General features: G+C 46.4%; 1 protein-coding gene across 1 annotated transcript in view; it reads left to right on the top strand.

Moving 5' to 3' along the window:
• The first annotated feature begins 6,850 nt into the window (after nt 1-6,850).
• The window catches only part of LAMC1 (laminin subunit gamma 1), a 139,768-nt gene continuing 123,886 nt past the window's right edge, over nt 6,851-22,732 (top strand). Inside the window, exon 1 of the mRNA XM_035123885.3 lies at nt 6,851-7,618. Within this exon, the coding sequence (XP_034979776.2) occupies nt 7,246-7,618 (373 nt within the window). The 5' untranslated portion in view covers nt 6,851-7,245. The remainder of the gene's footprint in view (nt 7,619-22,732) is intronic.

The following is a 22,732-nucleotide window of genomic DNA, read 5'->3' as shown; positions in this document are numbered from 1 at the left end:
CACTGGCTTTCAACGTCACAACCATCTCAGACCCCCCCATCGTTTTGGGAATGAGCTGGCTGGCGCGCCACGACCCCTCCATAAGTTGGCACCAGAGATGCATCACGTTTGGGTCGGACTTTTGTCTGGAACATTGCATGCAGCACCAACCAGGGGAGGGGCCTCCGATAGCCACGGTGGCCACCATGCATGTCAAAGGGGGTGAGGCGATACCCAAGCCGTACTGGGACCTGCAGGAGGTCTTCAGCGAAGCGGAGTCCGACCACCTACCCCCACACAGGCCTTTTGACTGCCAGATCAACCTGGTGCCAGGGGCAACGATACCCCCAGCCAAGCTGTACGCCATGTCAGATCAGGAACTGGAGGATCTGCGCGCTTTCATCGACAAGAACCTCAAGCGGGGGTTCATCAGAGAAAGCAAGGCAGCAGGGGGCAGCCCGGTCTTCTGGGTGGACAAGAAAGACACGCAACAGCGCCGTCTTGTGGTGGATTTTAGACGACTGAATTCAGTGACAGAGCCAGTGGCTTTCCCCATGCCCAGAGTGGATGATCTCCTGACAGCGGCACGCAGGGGCAAGATTTTCACCAAGCTAGACCTAAGAGGGGCGTACAACTTGATCAGGATCCGGGAAGGCGATGAATGGAAAACCACGATGTTCACGCCTCTGGGCTCTTTTGAATATCTGGTGATGCCCTTCGGGTTGCAAGGGGGCTCAGCATGCTTCCAGGCCTTCATGCACCACGTCCTGGGGTCCCTCCTCTTCAAGAACTGCTTGGTCTTCCTAGATGACATACTTATCTATTCCAATGACCCAGTGCAGCATGTGAAGGATGTCAGGGAGGTGTTGCAGCGCCTGAAGGACAACCACCTGTATGTGAAGCTGGAGAAGTGCAAGTTTCACACCAAAGAGGTGGACTTCCTGGGCTACAAGCTGTCAGACAAGGGGCTGGCGATGGACAAGGACAAGGTGCAGGCCATCCTGGACTGGCACAGCCCCAGGACGCGCAAAGATGCCCAACGCCTACTAGGCTTCGCTAACTTCTACAGGAAGTTCATCAAGAACTTCTCTCGTGTCACGGCTCCTATCACCGACTGCCTGAGAGGCAAGCAGAAGTTCCGGTGGACACCAGAGGCGCAAGCAGCGTTCGAAAGCCTCAAGAGGGTATTCGCTTCAGACCAGCACCTGTTCCACGTGGTGCAGGATGCGCCCCTACGCCTGGAGACAGATGCTTCGGACAAGGCTCTGGGAGCGATTCTGTTGCAACTGGACGCCAACAGAGAGTGGAGACCCTGTGCCTTCTTCTCCAGGAAGCTGACCCAGCCAGAACGCAACTACACAGTGTTTGATAGGGAACTTCTCGCGATCCACGCTGCGTTCCAGCACTGGCGACACTTCCTGGTGGGCGCCAAGCACCCCATCCAGGTGTGCACAGACCACAAGAACCTGGAGTTCTGGAGAACTGCCAGGGTGCTCAACCAGCGGCAGATACGGTGGGCAGAGTTCTTCTCGAACTTCAACTTCTCCATCCACTACATCCCGGGGGAGCAGAATGTCAGGGCGGATGCCCTCTCCCGCAAGCCAGAGTACATGGAGGAGGAGTTGCCACCAGCACCCAGGCACATTTTCCCCCCATCAGCATGGTCATGCGGAGCAGCAGTGGTGAGCGAGGCAGAACTCACAGCACTGACAGCAGCTGATGAATTTGCCACCCGCATCTTCAGAGAACTGAGAGGGGGGAGGGAGCAAGCTAAAGACTTTGAGGAAAGGAGGGGTTTGCTTTTTTACAGGGGAGCCCTGTACCTGCCAACCAAACAGCTGAGAGGTAAGGCCCTCAAGCAGATGCACGACAACCCAACGGCGGGTCATTTCGGAAGGGACAAAACCACTCACCTAGTCATGAGACACTTCTGGTGGCCAGGGGTGCGGGAGGATGTTCGGGATTATGTAAGGGGATGTGACACCTGCCAGCGAGCAAAGGTGGTCAGAGCGCCACCAGCAGGTTTGCTGGAGCCATTAGCCACACCGCACAGGCCGTGGGAAGTAGTGTCCATGGACTTCATCACAGACCTGCCGTCGTCCAGGGGCAAGACCGCAGTGTTGGTGGTGGTGGACCTCATGTCCAAAATGTGCCACTTTATACCGTGTGCCAGGGCGGTCTCGGCAGAAGAGACGGCCAAACTGTTTGTTGACCACGTATTCAGACTACATGGATTGCCTTTAAGAGTTATTTCGGATCGTGGCCGCCAATTTGTTTCCAGTTTCTGGCGGCGGCTAATGAACCTCCTGCAGGTGGAGGTCAGTTTGTCTACGGCTCGGCACCCGCAGACCAATGGACAGGCGGAGCGGGTCAACGCCATTCTGCAGCAGTACCTGAGATGTTACGTCAGCCAGAGGCAAACGGACTGGGTGGATCGCCTGCCACTGGCAGAATTTGCCTACAACAATGCGGTGCACGTCTCCACAGGGGTGTCGCCCTTTAAGGCCAACTACGGGCGCGACCTCAGATCTTTCCCGGAGAGGGAGGGGGAGGAGGAGGAAGAGGGTCCACAGGCAGAGGATTGGGCAGAGGACCTGGAGACGGTGCACCAGCAGCTCAGAGAACACTTGGAGAGGGCCAAGGAAGCGTACAAGAAGGGGGCAGATCGCCACAGGCGACCGGGAGAGGACATCAGGGTGGGGGACAAGGTTTGGTTATCCTCGGAAGGTCTTCCCACCAGGGGGCGATGCAAAAAGTTAGCACCCAGGAGGCTGGGCCCCTTCACGGTCACGCAACAGGTCAGCCCGGTAGCCTTCAGGCTAGCACTGCCGGAGGACATGAGAGTGCACCCAGTGTTTCATAGATCACTGCTGTCGCCGTACAGGGAAAGTACCAGGTTCAGGGACAGCGATCAGCCTCCAGAGGGAGGGGGGGAGACGGGAGACGCCCGACAGCTCAATGAGGCAACTGAGATTTTAGACTCAAGGAGAGGGGTGAGAGGGCTGGAGTACCTGATAGCATGGGAGGACACTCCGCCGTCCCACAATGAGTGGATACCGGCCACGGAAGTACCTGAGGAATTTTTAGTGGAAGAGTTCCACGCCCTGTTCCCCCACAGGCCCAAGCCCTGGCACATGGAAAGGGAGGGAGAGGGGGAGGGGCAGGAGGAAGGGATAGCAGGCAGCAGCTCTCCATGGAGATGGGAAGCGGAATTTGAGGACACGGAAGAAGAGGTGTGGGTTTCACCGAGGTCGACGACGTCAGAGGCAGGAGAGGACTGGCAGAACATTTTTACTCCAACCAGCTCTGACGCCACTGACTTCTTGGGATTCCCGTCTTCTCAGGGGGAAGGAGAAAGATCGCAGGATTGGGGGGAAATTTTTACACCCACAGGCTCGGATGCCACAGACTTCTTGGGGTTTCACTCGTCCCCAGCAAGCAGAGAGCCACTAGGGAGGGGGGGAGAGGAGCCTGGGAGGGGGGTGGATGTGAGGGACAAGGGATACAGGGAAGTCCCTCCCATCTTAAGTTCCAGCCCATCCCCAAGCGCTGGAGAGAGTAAGGAGAGCTCTGCCTCCAGCGGAGAGTCAGGAAGTGGTGTCCGAGGCTCAGGCAAGGTTGTGGAGCCCAGGCCGCAGGTGGGACAGGAAGTTGGACGCACGGGGGGGGAGGCCAATCCCCCCAACTCCCGAATTGCGACGCAAACGTAGGGGGAAGAGGTTGGGTCTGCCAAAGTTGTGGTGCTGGAAGAAAACGCGCCAATCGCCATTCGGGAGTTCTGACACCTCACCTTAAGGATGCATTTTTACTGCTCTGAACACTGTAAATAATCAGCACTTAATAAAAGCCTTAAAAGACCATGCTGGAGTCGTTACTCTAGAGTAGCCATACCAGGCCCTCTGACAGAAACATATTTATTCTGGTCCAGCAGAAAATACTCTGGTCCAGAACTAGGCCTAATATAAGTGGGAGCAGGTGGCTGGAAACAGGGCCATTTGACTATCTTCAATGCAGGTTGAATTTAGTCCGAGAATCATCAAACTGCTCAAGAATCTCTAGCAAATCAAAGAATGTATTTTATGTAGTACACATGTAGCATGGATTAGAAATACAAAACACATACGACACATCTCCCAGAATAAAAATACAACAAAAAGTACTAATCAGTAGTTATTAGCATATAATAATCAATATGGAAACAGGAGGGGGTAGAAACCTGTTCACATGTGATTAGTCAAGTGGGTATTATTTCCTAAGTGATTCAATTTAATGATTTATCTCAGGTGGATTTATCAATGGGCTAACATGTTTAAAACCCCTAGCTGTACAGTATATTTCTGGCCACAACCTTTTGTATGCTGGAGTCTGTCTCATGCAAGCCAGTGAGGCTTGCTTCTCCCCTCCACCTGCTTCCATTTACAAGCATTTTCCTTTGGTGGCACAACGTCCAGAGTGCTGGATTCTGACATGGTCCGCACCAAACCTAGTATGTGCAAGCACTCAGCCACTGGATCTGTTTCACTATTGGGTGCAGCTTGGGATATAAAGAGCACTCGAGAAGAGGATTGGTGAGCATGCACCTTTCACTCACCACTGAATAAAAACCTATGAAGGCCTGTGTTGCACATCTAGAGGCATATCTAGCCCAGCATTCTGTTTCGCCAGCAGCCAAGCAAGATGCCCATGGAAGCCCCAAGCAGGGCATGATCCTACAGCACTATCCCCACTTGTAATCCCCAGTGACTGGTATCCAAGCACACAGTGCCTCTGATACTGGAAGTAAAATGTAAACCCTTATGCCTGGTAGTTTATTCATAGCCTAATCCCCTTTTAAAGCTGTCCACACTGGTGGCTATAATTGCATCTTATGGCAGCAAATTCTGTAGTTTAATTCCGCCCTGTGTGAAGAACTTCATTTTGTCTGTCCCACCTTCGTTTCATGGGGTGACCTCAGGTTCCAGTAGAATCACAGAATTGCAGAGGGGGAAGGGATCCCATGGGTCCAGCGTTTCTCAACTGCTGTTCCGCGGCACACTAGTGTTCCGCGAGACGCTGGCTGGTGTGCCGCGACGTGCGGCGACGAGAAAGGCCATTTGCATTGTCACGTGCCTGGCGGCCGCCAATAAACAGCATTGTTCCGCCGGAAAGCAATATTTCTCCTCTTTCCCAAAGCTCAGTGCAAACGAGCCTGGCGGCCGCCAATACACACCACTGACCCGCCGGACGGCTTGTGAAGCCTTATTACAGGAGATTGCAACCAACACGGCAATTGGCAAGTGTTTCTTACAGTCATAATTATAGTCAATATAGGGCGGCACAGAGTTAATTTTTTAAACTTTTTTAATGGTGGTGTGCCGCGTGATTTTTTTCACGGAACAAGTGTGCCGTGGCCCAAAAAAGGTTGAGAAACACTGATCTAGTCCAGTGTTTCTCAACCAGTGTGCCTCCAGATGTTTTGGGACTACAACTCCCATCATTCCTGACCATTGGTCTTGCTAGCTAGGGATGATGGGAGTTGTAGTCCCAAAACATCTGGAGGCACACTGGTTGAGAAACACTGATCTAGTCCAACCCCCTGCAATGCAGGAATCTCAACCTCTGCTTAAAGCCTCCAAGGAAGGAGAGCCCACCACCCACCTCTCGTGAGAGTCTGTTCCACTGTCAAATGGCTCTTACCATCAGAAAATTATTCCCGATTTTTAGTCGGAATCTCCTTTCTTGTAACTTGAAGCCATTGGTTTGGGTCCTACCCACTGGAGCGGGAGAAAACAAGCTTGCTCCATCCTCCATGTGACAGCCCGTGAGATATTTGAAGATGGCTATCCTATCCCCTCTCTGTCTCCTCTTTTCCAGGCTTAACATACCCAGCCCCTTCAGCCATTGCACACAAGCCTTGGTCTCCAGACCTGTCTCCCCGTCTACTTTCTCAACACCAGGCATAACTTTATGCACCTACATGTTTATAAATTCTGTTCTTAATGTTGTCCACTGCCCTGGGATCTTTGGATAAAGGGAGGTATATCAATGGAATAAATAATTAAAATAGCATGAGCCCTCCTATTCAGTCCTCTCCCCCCCCCCAATGTAAAAAGCCCCAAACATTTGTGACATATCCTCTTACTTCAGTGCCTCTTTTTCATTTTGATTGCCCATTTCTGAACTACAGTCTACTCCTGCTACGCATTATCACCTTACAGGCCAAGCCTCATCCCGCAGATACTCAGCTCTCCATGAACTCATTTAATGGAAAATTATTCAGTTGAAATCAATAAATGCTCTGAATAAACATGTTTAGGACTGTACTGTGTTTACATGGTCAGGAGAAAAAGGCACTCTACATATGCCCAGAGACCTAAGGAAGAGCAGAGCTTTCACGCAGCAACAATCAAGCAGCCTTTGACATGGGTAGCCCTGAGCCGTTTCTCAGGTTTGTTGCGAGAAGGAAAGATGAATTTAATGGCTTTCAAGGAATCGCTGTGCCCTTTCTAACCCGACAGACAGAAACTCTCACGGCACGGCACGCTTGCCAGCCTGTGCGCGTCTATTTATTTCGCCCGGGGAGCCAAGAAAACGAAATCTGCTTCCAAGTATGGCTGCAAACCCCGTCCCTACGCTCGGGAGAAAGTCCCTTTGAACGCGGCCCGTTTATTTCCGAGCAAAAATCGGAGGGGCGGAGGAGGGAAAGAAGCGGGTTAAAAATCCGCTCTGGAAAAGTTTTTTTTGTGTGAACTGCGAAAAGTTTGTGGGGTGTTTTTTTTGTGTGCTTTCAAATCCTGCCAGTGATGCAGGAAGTTCAGGATTTGCAGCCTCCTCCTCCTCCTCCTCCTTTTTCCTGCAGAAAGTTCCCCTGCGGGAATCTTTCCCTATGCAAAGCATTCCAAGCAGCAGCAGCAGCAGCAGCAAGAGGAGGAGGTGGAGGAGGAGGCAGAAGCTGCCGGACCCCAGCGAAACCCCCTCCCCCCCGTCTCCTCCGGAGGGCTCCGCATCCCGGCGTGCAACGCGGGCGCCCCCCCCCCCCAGCAAAGAGGGTGGAGAGAGGGCGTCGGGTGTGTGCTGCTGCTGCTGCATGTAAAGTTGTTGCCTGCGACTCCCGGGGCCGGGCTCCTCCTCTTGCGTCCGTCCGCTTCCCCTGCGCGGCTGCAAGGCGACGAGGTCGCGAGGGCCGTGGGTTTCCCGCGGGTGAGCCGCTCGGCGAGGCAGGGAGAGAGGCAGGCAGGGGCGCGGGAGAGCCAGTTCGTGGGGCGAGCGAGCGAGGGAGCGAGCGGGATGGAGTTGCGTCTGGGGCTGGGGCTGCTGGTGGTGCTGGCGGGGCTTTGCGACGGCGCCATGGACGAGTGCGCGGACGAGGCGAGCGGGCGGGCGCAGCGCTGCATGCCCGAGTTCGTCAACGCCGCCTTCAACGCCACCGTGGTGGCCACCGACACGTGCGGCAGCCCCTCCGAGGAGTACTGCGTGCAGACGGGCGTCACCGGGGTCACCAAGTCGTGCCACCTGTGCGACGCGCATCAGCCTCACCTGAGCCACGGCGCCGCCTTCCTCACCGACTACAACAACCAGGCCGACACCACCTGGTGGCAGAGCCGCACCATGCTGGCCGGCGTCCAGTACCCCAACACGGTCAACCTCACCTTGCACCTCGGTGAGTGAGGGGCTGGGCAGCGGGGTGGGCTGGATGACCTCGGGGGGAGACTCTCCGCCGCCTCGCAGAGCCCGGGTTTTGTGGAGCCGGCCGCCTGCGCCTCTTCGCCCGCTGGACGCGCTCTTAAGTTGTGAGGTCCTCGGGGCAGCGATCTTGTGCTGTGCGCGCTGAAAGTTTCCAGCGCCATGCATGCGGGTAGCGCTTCAATTGTAGTAGTGATTAACTTAATGCTTTTCGAAGGTTGCTGCCAGATTGTGCAGGCGATGGCTGCAGTCTGCGGTTTGTTTTCCGAGTTAGAGTCTTCAGCTGTTTTTGGACTACAACTCCCATCATCCCTAGCTAGCAAGACCAGTGGTTAGGGATGAAGGGAATTGTAGTCCAAAAGCAGCTGGACACCCAAGTGTGGGAAACTGGTTTAGCGGTACTGTCTCCAAAGTAGTTTTTGTTTCCTTATTAAGGCTGATTGTGGTTGATAGTTCTGCCTCCTGCAGATTTGTTTAAACACACACACACATACATGTGTTGTCATTGATAAGGACTACAATCCCATCTTTTGCAGTGCAAAGTATGTCCTTGTCTGGGAGTGTTACTGTCAAGTCCAGATTCCCAGAGCGATTATTCAGCACAGAGGGAGAAGTTGCTTTGTGGATGCTCTCAGCACATTGTATAGCGTGAAAATAAGTTTCCGGGCGAGGCCTTGACAAAGACTTGCACAGAGAGGGGGAAATACCCGGTACCTCCTTTTGCTTGTGCCTCTCCCATTGGGGAGATGAGAGTATTCCTGGGGCAGGGCTCAAGAGGGCATGTTTTCCGTGCTGGGGTTCAAGGAACGGAACATGCACACTCATAGTCAAGAAAAGAGGGTATCCCATTGAACATGTGCAGAGTGCCTTTACCACATTTGGCCTCTGTGAGAATCCTCCCTCCTGACCAGAGGGCAAGTCTGTTAGGTGTTACTTGCTTCTGAACTTTCATCGCTGACATTATTTCCTGTAGCCAGACACATTGCCTCTCCCTGCCTTGCTTAATAACTTAACTCCATTGTCTCTCTCCCCCCCCCCCAAGTCAAACTGTTGGATTTCTAACAAATAAGGGACATGCTTCATTTGTACTGTCTAAAGCAGGGGTCCCCAGACTACGGCCCGGGGGCCGGATACGGCCTGAAGGGCTCATTTATCCGGCCTGCCACCCGCTGATGCCGCCCGCTCTTACCAGCGCAGCGCAGCTGCCCACTTCCGGGTCCCAGGAGCACTTGAAATAGCTTGCGCATATGCGTAAGCGTCATTTCTGGCGCACTTACGGGTCGGAGGAGGTCCACGCGCATGCGCACAAGCTATTTCCGGTGCTCCTGTGACCTGGATGTGTGCCGGAAATAGCGTGTGTGCACGTGTATGGGCGCGTGCTCCCCCGCCCTCCACCCACCGCGTGATTGGCACTGCCTGAAGTGCAGTAGGTTTGGGGATCCCTGGTCTAAAGTCCTGTGGACATTGTTTTATTTGAGGTACGCTTTAAACCGAATCTGTTGGAGCTAAGGGGGTGTCCATGCTCCAGCAACTTGCTATGATTTTAATTTGTTGTAGTGACATTCTCTCTCCCATTCCCAGCTCCCCAAGTTTTATTTTATTTATTTATTGAACTTATATTGAGTTAATTGTATAGACTGCTGGTTGGGTTTTGTTCTCCATTGTTTTTTAAAAAACCTCCTGCTGCAGGTGTACAGCAGCTGGTACAGTCCAAAGTGTCACCATACTGTAGAAATGTTTGATATTTTACTAAGTTTGATATATATGCTGTAAGCCACCCAGAGCGGCTGGGGAAACCCAGCCAGATGGGCAGGGTATAAATAATAAAAAATAGTATTTTTAAGGAAGCACTGAAACAGCAGCCTCTCCCCTGGTTAAGAGAAGCATCTGGGCACGCCTTAGCTTGTTTTGTCCATTGGAAGAGATTACTGGTGTAAATGGTAGCATTAGTCATTGCCAGGCCTGGGCAGTAATGGAACGATTGCACAATATCAGCAGCTGGCCCCTCTCTTTTATCATATAAGGCACATGCGTTGTGTACCTAAGGCTCAAGGCAGATATCAACACTGTGCTTTCTTTGCATTCATCTTCACACCGATAAAAGGGTGAGTTGCATTCTCCTCTGTTTTTACAAAGGAGGAGCAGAGTTGAGTGTGAGAGATGGCAATGAAGTTTGCTGGTGGGTCCAGGGCTGAGCTGCATCTTGCCTTCCAAATCTTAGGCAACTGGTCTACCCACAGGCAACTGTTTAGTAGTTTAGTTGTGTCTGACTCATCATGACCCCATGGACCAGAGCACACTAGGAACTCCTGTCTTCCACTGCCTCCCACAGCTTGGTCAAACTCATGTTCGTAGCTTCGAGAACACTGTCCAACCATCTCGTCCTCTGTCGTCCCCTTCTCCTAGTGCCCTCAATCTTTCCCAGCATCAGGGTCTTTTCCAGGGAGTCTTCTCTTCTCATATGGTGGCCAAAGTATTGGAGCCTCAGCTTCAGGATCTGTCCTTCCAGTGAGCACTGAGGGCTGATTTCCTTAAGAATGGATAGGTTTGATCTTCTTGCAGTCCATGGGACTCTCAAGAGTCTCCTCCAGCACCATAATTCAAAAGCATCAATTCTTTGGCGATCAGCCACCTCTATGGTCCAGCTCTCAGTCCCATACACCACAGTCCTGGGAAAACCATAGCTTTAACTATACGGACCTTTGTTGGCAAGGTGATGTCTCTGCTTTTTAAGATGCTGTCTAGGTTTGTCATTGCTTTTCTCCCAAGAAGCAAGCGTCTTTTAATTTCATGACTGCTGTCACCATCTGCAGTGATCAAGGAGCCCAAGAAAGTAAAATCTCTCGCTGCCTCCATTTCTTCCCCTTCTATTTGCCAGGAGGTGATGGGACCAGTGGCCATGATCTTAGTTTTTTTTGATGTTGAGCTTGAGACCATATTTTGCGCTCTCGTCTTTCACCCTCATTAAAAGGTTCTTTAATTCCTCCTCACTTTCTGCCATCAAGGTTGTGTCATCAGCATATCTGAGGTTGTTGATATTTCTTCCAGCAATCTTAATTCTGGCTTGGGATTAATCCAGTCCAGCCTTTCCCATGATAAATTCTGCATATAAGTTAAATAAGCAGGGAGACAATATACAGCCTTGTCATACTCCTTTCCCAATTTTGAACCAGTCAGTTGTTCCATATCCAGTTCTAACTGTAGCTGCTAGCCTCCAATTATTACTACTATTGTTTCTTGGGTTGGACGACAACTCCCATCACCCATGATCAGTGGTATTGCTAGCTAGGGATGATGGTAGTTGTATTCCAACAACAGCTGCAGACCCAAGTTTGAGAAACAAACAAGGGCATGTGGGAATCTTGTCTTTGCAGCTGTGGTGACGCAGCTGCAGCCTATTCTGTCACTCCCTTCCTTTTGTCCCATAACACATACTCATTCCAAATGGACATTCTTGGTGTCTTCCCCGCCCCCCGCAATGGCATATCTAAGAACACAGGAGCTTGCATGAGTTCCATCCTCAGGCACATTTAATGTGTTTCAAAGACTCTTCCCTTAAAAGCTTTTCAGGAGCACCAGTACATTGAAGAAAAGGCTTTCCACAAACTGCTATGAGCTTAATATTCAGTACGGTGAGAGCAGAGAGGCAGTGTCAAAAGAGAGTGCAACTTTCGCAACATTTTCAGCCCACTTCCATGCATGTTTTCTCAGAAGTTCTATTCACTGTGCTCGGTGGAAGTGTGGTCCAGCGCAGCAGCGTTCCTGGCTTGTTTGAAGTTTGAGGGGTGCAACCCAAGTAGAATCTTGCAGAACCTTCTCTGCTTACAGACAGGGTGATGGTGGGGAGAGAGGAGCCTTTAAAGTTAGCATCACCTGCCTTTTATCCTTTTAGCTTAAGGGAACACCTGCAGGCAAGGGTTCTTTTGCCACCTGCTTGCATTCATAGCTAATTGGAACTTTGTGCCTGAACTGGCATAGTAGATTTCCTTGACTAGACAAGAAACTTCATTTCCTGCTCCTTTTATTAGCAATTTCTTGCATTTCTGGCCCCAGTGCTTTATTCTTAGAGCAGATTTCATCATTTTTCAGCTTGTTTTCTATAATGTAATAATTTCCTCCTCCTCCTGCTTCCTGTACTAGTGTAACTGAGCTTTTTCCTTTTTCCATACAAGGACTACCCTTTCCTCTCCTTATCCTTCCTGTCTCAGGCCTTTATAAATGTAGAATGAATTTTTTCCAGGCTCCTGGGAGGCCAGAGGTACATTGCTGGAACAACTCTTGGGTTGGGACAACTGGCTAAAATGTTTCAAAATGTTTTAAACGGTTTTAATTTTGGTTCCTTTGTTTTGTTTTTGTTGGGTTGGGTTTGGTGGTTATTTTAATTTGGCTAAAACTGTAAACTGTTTTTTAAATAATAATAATAATTATTATTAATTGATTGATTTATAGTCTGTATAAGATATTCTGTTTTTTAATGTTTGAAGTTTTATTATGTTTTTATATATACTAAGCCACCCAGAGTGGCTGGGAAAACCCAGCCAGATGGGTGGGCTATAAATAATAATAAAAATTATTATTATTATTATTTCCTTATCCCTCAGCTTAATCCCACCCAATCTTCTCATTTACTTGTGTCTGTGCTAGCAAGGATCACCTTCACCTTCATACTTCCTCTTCCAGAGGAGAAGCGGTTTGGTTGTTAGGTTTTTTCAGGTTAAATATTGACTGACTTGGTCCACTTGGCAGGCTAGTGCATAATGAATGTAGGAAAATTAAAACAACCGCTTCCCAAAGTGGAAAAGGGGGAGTGAGGAATGTGTACAGTATAGAGTTCCATGTTGCCTTCCGTTTATCTGGGGACTTTGAATAAATACTTCAAAGGAGTGTTCTGTCTCAGGGTTAAATTGTTGCTTTGTGGTGGGCAAACTTAATTTAAATAGGTCACAAAGCAGTTTCACAGTTAAATCTCATCACACGCAATGCAAAAAGGAAATGGGCGGCCTCCAAGCGGTAATAAATTGTAGGAGGCTGATTTCTGCAACATTTTAGCAGGCTATTCCTCACTGGATTTGGCTTTTCTTTGGTTTGCTTTGAACAGTGTGTGTGGTGGAGCTGGGATTTTGAAGCCTGAATGCAAACTTGAAAGAAAAAATGAGCTGGTATCTGTAATGACAAAGTAACTTGTGGGGAAAGCTTTTGACACTTTCTGGCTGCAAACAATTGAATGTTTGCACACCTGTGATGCAGTAAGTGTAAATTTGGAGGGTTTTTTGTGTGTATAACACAGTAAATGACGATTAGTGCAGGAATGAGTGAATAAAGTGCTTATTCATCATTTCCTTTGTAGATTATATATAGATATAGATATAGATATAGATATATAGATATAGATATAGATATATAGATAGATAGTCTAGGCATTTGGAGCAAATGCTTCAAGTTTGGGAAAAGAATGTGTGAGTGTCTGCTGTGCTTGTAAAACAGAAAAATGCTGAAGCTGGGTGATGTGTCACAGCGGAGCAGCTTGTCTTCTTTGAATGGGAAAATGGGATACATAAAACAAGGTGGTGCTTCTCATTCCACTAACTCTTTGCTGGTTGATGTTTATGTATAAAATTTGGACCACAAGAGGATGCTAGAAAAAATGCTGTGGTTATACCAAAAGCTCTGTCAGTACACGGGTTATTTGCTTTGAACTAGAATTATCACTTATCCACTGCTGGAAGGAGCTTACAGAAATAACTTTCCACTTCTCAGTTGTTCAGTTATTTGAACTGAATTTATAATTGTGGGAGCTTGCCAGTGTAGCCACTTTGTCATTGCCTAAGACAACAACCCAGCAACTACAACAAAAACCCACCAGCTGCTCTTGATAGCGGTGTTGTGTTTAAAGTTCTGTGAATGGACAATCATTTGCTTGAGGGCTTTCTGTGTGTAAATGGGTGGAGGTGTTTCTCAGGTGTGGAGCTGTTTGGTGTTTGTGGGAGAGAGGCACTAACCTGTGTTAAAATGTGGATTTAATATGCTGTTTCTTTCTATGCACTTTCTCTGTTTGGTCATTTGTTTTTTTAAAGTACTTTATGATTCTCACAAACTTACATTTTGAAGGTGCATCTACAACCATATTATTTTGAAAGTAAAGTTTTCTGTGATAGTTTGACTAGACTGGCCTGTGTCTGATCCAAACCTGAAGTTTCTACTTCTGCTTGCTATAAAAGGCTTACAGGACACTGAAAGATGCATCAAATAGACAAGAGCCTTGTTATCTGCTGAAGAGAGAGAATTCTTGTTTTTGCAAAAGCTATACTCCTATCTAGAGGTGGAGAAATGGGAGATTTCCTGGAAAACAATGTAGAACTGGCTACTGATAGACTTAAGTAAAATTTAGAAAAGACTGTGGAATTCTGGTTTCGTTTGGATGCGGGTTTGTTACCATACAGAAAATGCCTTGGGAAACAAAAACCTGATACCAGAAAGAAGACTGTGTTTGTGCCAGGTATACCTCCTTCAGGAGGGCATTTCACAGTCATGATGCCATTGCAGAAAAGGCCCTCTCTTTTGTACATGTATGATGTACTTCTAAAGATGGAGAGTGGCCTTAAAATGCACACAGGAGTCCTTTACTTCAAGTGAGCTACTATAAGAAATCATTTGTGGGATTTGGGCTCCAATGTCACCAATATGTAGATGACAAGCAGTTCTACTTCTCTCTTCCACCTAAGACTCCAAGAAGGCAGTAGAACTCTTGAGCAGGTGTCTGGCGGTCGTGTTCTGATAGATGAGAGGGAGCAGGCTGAAACTCAATCCAGAAAGATGGAGGGTTTTTTAGTTAAGAAGATGACTGATTTGGATAGTGGTCTTGGAGGGGATTGTACTTCCCTTGAAGAACCTGTTATATAACCTGGTGGTACTTTGGGAGAGGGGCAGGTTGCAGCAGGAGCCGGGAGTGCTTTTTGTCTACTTTTGCTCAGATGTTGGTAGCTTTTGGTAGGATATGTTGCAGAACTTCTGTGCCCATCATTCCTGGCCAATGGCCATGCTTGCTGTGGCTGATGGGAGTTGTAGTTTAGCAACATCTGGTGGGCCAAAAGTTATAATTATACTCTACAAACTGCTTGAGGGGTCTTTCAGGAGAGAATGCCTTTAAGATTGGTTGTTGACATTCATGCAAGATTTGGTAGTTGTGTAACTCCCATCCAAGTGACATAAACCTTGCTCTTTCATTATCCCACCGTTCAGGAGGTCTTGAAAACTCTTCAATGTTGGCTTTAACTGTGCATACCTGTGGATTTCAGAGAGGCATGCTCTATACAGTCATACCTCTTGTTACATTCGCTGCAGGTTGTGTACATCATGGGATACGAATGCGCCAAACCCGGAAGTACCGGAATGGGTTAATTCTGGGTTCAGTGATTCGCGCATGCGCAGAAGCGCCAAATGACGTCACACGCATGTGCAGAAGCACCGAATCGCGTGGCAAGCATGCGCAGATTCAGCGCTTCAGGTTGCGCACTGCTCAGGTTGCAAACGGGGCTCCGGAACGGATCCTGTTCGCATCCAGAGGTACCACTGTACATATAGTGATTTATACACTTTTCTAATATGGTTGCATTGCATCTTTTCTTCTCTCTGTTATGCATTTTGCTTTCTGAGGATGTAACCCCACAAAACAGCTTTACATAGATAAAGTTATAGGGAATAGTTGCTTTTTGAACCTGCTTTACTTGAAATGAGAGCTTTTCCTGGTGTTAAAAGCAAGACTATATTGGTCCAGTCCTTTTACAATTATAGTGTTGCATTTTAGCTTTGTGTCCTGAAGCAGGTTGCTGATCCTTGCATTTTAAATGTCTGAGTAGCCAAGGTCTTGACTACTTTTTTGGGGTACCTTCTCCCATCTGTATCCCCTTACTCTTTAAAACAAGCAGCAGAGATATTTGTCTGTATTCTGTCATTTACTGCAATTACAGTGGTCCCTCGACTTACGAACTTAATCCGTTCTGAATGCACATTCGTAGGTTGAAAAGCTCGTAAGTCGAAATGCGGCTTCCCATAGGGGAAAAAAAATCGAAAACATTCGTAAGTCGAGGAAACCGCATTTAAAGCCGTCAACAGTTTCCGTTCGGATGTAGAAAAATTCGTAAGCATGCGGCCATTTGTCCCATTCGTAAGCCAAAACCTACGGATGTCGAGTCCTTCGTAAGTCGAGGGACCACTGTAGAGCGGGAAGGATGCACAGCAGGCCCCTTCTGTTACAGTGTTCACCTTTTGGAATCCCTTCTCATCAGGCATGGTTTTTGCTTCTGCTGGTATTAAAACACCTTTGTTCTCTAATTCATTTGTTCTATTTGGAGTGTGTCAGGCTGTGTTTATTGTTGTATGGTTATCCAAATATATTTTATGTAATGGTTTTTAGAAGGCTTATCCTTTTGGCCTTGAGTTCCATTGTTGAGAAAACAAATTAGGTTTTAATAGGTAAATAAAACACCCACTTGTGCTTTTTAGAATACTGTTTATCTCTGAAAAATTCAGATATGTGGGATCTATGTTGTTGCCTTGTATGCTAAACAAGCTATATTTATGGAACATTGTGTTTTTTGTGCTAATCCTTATGGAATGTTAACAAATCAGTATCAAGGTGTTCAAAATGTAACTTAAGACTATGTTATGTTGGACTTCATTAGTTTTTTTCTAGGCCTTTAATAGAAAGGGAGGATAAAAAAATTACCCTAAATATTTTGTGCAGGGATCGTAAGGGAATTGATAATAACTACTTGATAGGTTGGCAAATCAATCTTTTGCATGGTAACAAATGAGCAGGGGAGGCAGATCTGTCCTGAATGGACTCAGTGTTGCCTGGAAACCGCTTTCTGCTAGTGTGATTATTGTGCCAGGTTAGAACTGAAGAAATTTCAGATAGCTCAGACTGCATATTTCACCCCAGTGCTCACAAGGCTAAATCTTTCACATGACTGCTGTTGACCCGCTTTGTTTCAGTTTAGTTGACTCTTCTTTGTTTTGAGGACTCGGTATGAATCCGTTCACTGTGGGGTTCTTGTATTCTAAGCAGACAAGAACCCAGTTGAACACACAGCCTTTCTTGGGTGTCTATGGTTCACACTCCCCATGACAGAAACACAGAAACAAAAACGAGAGATCTGTAGGTGTTGGTGGTCTTGCAGCATTTTCACAGTACAATACATTGTATGTCTCTTGTGTGAATTCACTGCAAAATAGGATGAGTGGCCTGTTAGTTCTCTTGTTAACAAGAGAAAGAAAAAACAAGTCTTTTTCACTGGGTCAGCTTGCACTGAAGGGGTGTTTTCATGTGTGAAGCTAAATTCAGCTTTTCTTTAAAAGTACCGTACATGGGTTGCCAAACTTATCTTCCACATTAACAGTATTCACTGATAGCACAACTTTTGGAAGTGAGACCTAATGTTATGTTTCATCTTTGTGTGTGAAAACTCTCCGGGGCAAGTTCCTGCTCTTTGACAACAGTGTTGCTATGAGCCACCTGAACAACAAAAAACTGTAAAATATACAGTATGATGTTTAAGTTGTTTCTCAAACTTCTTGAACTTATACCCCATTGCTGTACTTTCCAGGACCCCAAATGAAAGGTGTCACACCGCTGTAGCTGTATTGATAAGGTTGTCTCTGAATGGACTTGTTATTTTGCTTAATTGTGCTGAAGAATCAAGGCGGAGGGAAGGCGGCCAGACCTTGGTGGAGGCACTGAACAAAGCAATAGTTAATTGTCACTTGTCTTCACTTATCCCACCCCTCTGCCAGGCTCACAGGTGTGATGAATATTCTTATGCTATGTCACCATTAAGAAAAACAGGTAGGAATATGTGGACTGTCCCAGGATAGTGGCTTTTCTTCTTTAAGTTCTCAAAGTTCTTAACCTAGCTCAAGACAGACATCTGAACTAGCCAGAAGTTTAACTGATAATCAATCACAGTTAGTCCATCATTTGACTATGGAGCTGTCTACCCCCAAATGGCAACAAGACGTTCCATTTTTGTGACTGTAATCTAGGTTTAGGGAGCCATTTGGTGCCTAGTTTATATATCTGAGTTGCTAAGACTGGCGTGGAAGAATTAAAACAACCCAGTGAATAAGTCAGCTGGTGCTAGCTTGCTTTTTTGCTAACTCACCAGCATCTATATATATAATATATAGATTATATATAAATGTAAACTGGGCATGTGTGTTCCTCTCCAATGTTCGACAAAACTGCTTGACCGATTGCGTTCAAATTTTAACACAAAGTCAAATGCGACTACAAGAGCAAGCTCATACCGTTTTCAAAGACAAATGTCACACCTGGGCCACGTAAAAACCCCAAAACCCCATGTTCAAAAACTCACAACTCATCCTAAAGTGCATGCTGGGAAATAGAAGCCAGAATCAGCTTGTTAAAATGGAGTCGAAAAATAAACTGTGATCATATTCCACCCCACGTGACAAGTTTTGACCTTGGCAGGACTGAAATATGTCAACAAAAAAGTGTTCCCCTGAGTTCCAGCGGTCTGTTTTGACCTTAATGTGGGAAACAAGAATAGAGTTATGTCAAGAGGAGACACGACGGCAAGAGTTACAGGAAAAATTCCAGGAGGTGATGGCGGAATATGATTTTTTAGGAGATGAAGCTTTTGACACTGAAAAATATGAATGTGAGAATGACAATGATGGGGAAGGAAAAGAAGAAGATGAGGATTGTGATGATTCAACACAAAATGAAGCACACCACGAAAAAAATGATGACTCTACTCTACAAAAAGTTGGATGGAGTGCCCTGCTTTTGAGGGGGGCACGATTGGTATCATTGGAACTTCAGAACGCCCACAGGGAAGAAGGAAAAAATATGCAGAGAAGAGAAGAAATTCAGGGGTCCTGTATGGTGGCCTGGATGACAAAAGACTGTAAACAGGGGGTGGGGTGAAGGGAAAGTGATGTTGTGATTAAGGATGGATTAACAGGTTTATAACTGGTCTGCTGATTTTGGAATTTGCTGGATTGGGGGGGGAAGCCGGCAATCGGGGATGTAAGGTTAAATTGAGAATAGTTATAGTTTTAAAAGTGAATGGATTTTGGAAAATGTGAAAATATGGAGGCTTATAGAGGGAGAAAAAACAAAAAATTAGGCACGGGAAGAGAAAATGGGAGTTTGATTTCTCAGTGATTTGAATATTAGATGAAAATGTTAACAATTGATTTATAAGTTGTATAAGATGCAAAGGTGTATTTTTATAAAGTAAGAAACTGTTGCAGATGATAAAAAAGGGATGAAAACCGGGGGAAGGGGGGGGAGGGGAAGCCCACAAAATATGGTTTTACAACTATGAATGCAAGAAAATTTTTTTGTTTTGTATTGTTTTTTCTTTTTTCTTTTTTCGCCCTTTCTTTTTTTTTTCCCTTTTTTCCTATTTCTATTTTTCTCTTTTTTTTTTTTTTTTTTGGTATGACAATAGATGGTTGGATGGATGTCCTCCTGCGTACTGCCCTGGTTTGCTGGAGCTCCCTGGTGGCAGGGGGGGGCTTTGGGGTCAGGGGAGGGGGGGGAGGACAGAAACCCAAGCATAAAATGGACCATCTCTGACTGTTCACATACATGGGATACTTCTGTGGCAGGGGAGGACCCATGTGGGTGGGTAGGAAGGAGGTGGAAAAGGGGTTTAAGTATGTACCTTTTTTTTGCTTTTTTGTATTTTGTAAAATTAATAAAAAGTATGTTCAAAAAAAAAAAAGAAGCCAGAATCAGGAGACCTTGCACAACAGCGGCCTCTAGTGGCGGCTACACTGGTACTGCAGGTAGGAAAGCTTTCCACTCCACAGCAGCTCAGCTCGGCTTTGCAGACTAGGCCGAATAGAGGTGGGGGCTCCCCTGGGTGGGGGGTGGGGGGAAGAGGGCACGGGAAAGGTCATGGGTCGGGACAGGGTGGGCCCAATCACAGGGATGAGCCTGGGTGGGGTGGGGGGAGGAGTCAGAAGGGGGACTCTGAGGACCCATTAAACAGACTAAGCCACAGCAACGTGTGGCAGGGCCAGCTAGTAACTTATAAAAGGCCAACTTCAGTAAAACTTCCCTGTTTGGACATCTTTCTTACCATAGGCAGTCAGGTTGCTATGAGTGGCTACTTAGAAGAAAGAACTGGATCCTGCCCAAGCAGTGACTTGGGTCTCCTTGAAGATATAGATAGATATAAATCAGATTGATCTGTAGCTATGGAATGCCCTCCCCAGGGAAGTTTGCCTGGCGCCTTCACTATCGCCTTTAGGCACCAGGCCAAAACTTTCCTTTTTAACCAGGCCTTTGCCTGACCTGATCTACATCCAATACCCTTTTTTAAAAAAAATGCTGGCTCTTTTTAGGGGGGTTCTGTTGGGTTGTTGTTTGTAGTTTGATTTTATGTATGTGATCCTTTATGTGAACCGCCCTGAGACCTTCGGGTATAAAATAAAATAAAATCTGCCCTATTTTGAGTAGTGTAACAAATCTGAATGCATAAGGCCTATTGTAGTGTACTGGTGAAGAGATTGAGCTATGAACCATGAAGTCTCCTGTCCAGATTTAGGCTTGATTAGGAATTGGTTAGGTATCCTTGTGCTAGTCCATCCCCCTATTCCTCATATGCAGTTTGTGGATAATTACTAACCTTGATGTGGTATTGTAAAGATTACAGAGATTATGTTAAGTTTTTTTAATTTAAAAAACCCCTTTTAAACTGATTTGTATATACTGAGTGTCATTATTATATATTACTGGATCCCTTTTCTAATTTGTATCTCTTAAAATAAAACATGTAGCCTATTCAAATATATTTTCCCACCCCCATTTGAATTGTTTGGGAGAGGGTAACAAATAGCATTGTAGCTACTGGCTTGAGAGCAGTACATGTGAAAAGGGTCTAGGAGTCTTGGTAGACCACAAACTTGACATGAGTCAACAGTGTGATGCAGCAGCTAAAAAAGCCAATGCAATTCTGGGCTGCATCAATAGGAGTATAGCATCTAGATCGAGGGAAGTAATAGTACCACTCTATTCTGCTCTGGTCAGACCTCACCTGGAGTACTGTGTCCAGTTCTGGGCACCACAGTTCAAGAAGGATACTGACAAGCTGGAACGTGTCCAGAGGAGGGCAACCAAAATGGTCAAAGGCCTGGAAACGATGCCTTATGAGGAACGGCTTAGGGAGCTGGGTATGTTTAGCCTGGAGAAGAGAAGGTTAAGGGGTGATATGATAGCCATGTTCAAATATATAAAAGGATGTCATATAGTGGAGGGAGAAAGGTTGTTTTCTGCTGCTCCAGAGAAGCGGACACAGAGCAATGGATTCAAGCTACAAGAAAGAAGATTCCACCTAAACATTAGGAAGAACCTCCTGACAGTAAGAGCTGTTCGGCAGTGGAATTTGCTGCCAAGGAGTGTGGTGGAGTCTCCTTCTTTGGAGGTCTTTAAGCAGAGGCTTGACAGCCATATGTCAAGAATGCTTTGATGGTGTTTCCTGCTTGGCAGGGGGTTGGACTGGATGGCCCTTGTGGTTTCTTCCAACTCTATGATTCTATTATTCTACTGTTCGGTAATCATTACCAAATAAAAAGCCAAGCATCCTATGTAAAGTTTATGTTGCATGAGAAACTTCAGTACTTAAAATTGGCAATTTTAATTCTTGAATTCTTTGCTTGTGTTATTAAGCTTGAGGAGCTGTCAGTTTTAAGTTCACCTTTTATGGCTGTCCTGTTTTTTTAAAGTGTCTTTCAAAAACATTGGGGTAGGAATCTTGAAATATAAGGGCTTAAGTAAAATGTGAATATATATTTTCTTCTACAAATAAATGAATTTATTGTAAGATATGGAAACAGGCTAAAAATGATTAACTCTGGATTTTGAGTTACTATCTGGTCTGTAGTGTAACACTTTTTTTAAAAAAATCCATGGGAACTCTCTCTCTTTTTTTGCACTGAAAATAAACCACAGGCATACAGCCAATATTTGGGTTGGTTCTTTCAAATCAGTTTGTGAACTTCAGTTTTGCTCACCTCTGTAGTCCCCCCCCCTCCACTCCTCCTTTCATGCTTTCTCTGTTTTGCACCTCTCCTGTACTATTTCCCTCCCCTCCCCCAACTTCTCTGGACCACTCTCTCTTCTAACTCTTGTTTCTTGGGTCTTGCTTTGGCTTGTTCCTTTCTCAGCTTCTTTCTTCTTCTTTGCTTTAGGCCAACATCTTCAACCTTTTCAGATGCAGGACCCAAACATGCATGGGGGGGGGACCTCTTTCTGAAGTTTTTACCATATGTAGGAGTGTTCCTGTTGTGATCCACCTTGGATCATGTCACAGCTCACAAGGGCCTCTCCACCAGTGCCTTGTTGTGTTTGGCTGGCATCCATCTGTCTCGGGAGACAGTGGTAGAGTGCACCTTTCAAGGTAAAGTCAAACCGATGGGGAGGCTGTTCTTTTCCTAGGCTCATCTGCCTAGCTTTATGATGGTCTGAAACAGGTCAGCTACCGGCTGCATTCTCTCATATAAAGCTTGCTCAGTTCCCTTCCCAAAATGCAGTTGGCCGAATGTCAAAGTGTAGAGTAGGAGAGAGATAAAACGGGCTTCTTGGGCTCTTGTGTTGCAAAATAAAATAATAAAGGAAAAAAATAGGCTTGCTGGGCCAAAGAGAGACAATATTGCTAGTGTTCCTAAGTAAGAGAAGGAACTAGCCACTTAAGTCACTTATTTATTTTTATTTAATTTATTAAATTGGTATACTACCTTTCATCTGTAGATCTCAGGGTGGTTCACAGCATAAACATACAAAAGGAAAACACAAAATACATAATAAAAACAAGAATAAAACAAACCAGTAACCCCACCCCACCCCTCCTATATTTAAAAGGATATAGAATGTTAGCCAAAATATTTTATTTATCATTGAAACCTGGCATGCCACACAGTCAATTCATGCATGTCCACAAACATGGTGTTTACGAATTTGCCATTCCATATAAAGCTGTGGTTTCCTCAATGCATTTAAAACTATGTTTTGCGTTTGTTGGAAATGCAGAGAAGGAACACCTCTGTAACACACATTGTA

Source organism: Zootoca vivipara, chromosome 7 (assembly GCF_965207765.1).
Source record: "Zootoca vivipara chromosome 7, rZooViv2.hap1.1, whole genome shotgun sequence".
NCBI classification, from domain to species: domain Eukaryota; kingdom Metazoa; phylum Chordata; class Lepidosauria; order Squamata; family Lacertidae; genus Zootoca; species Zootoca vivipara.
The sequence above is the reverse complement of the archived record's forward strand: the minus strand, read 5'-3'. Positions and strand labels throughout refer to the sequence as shown.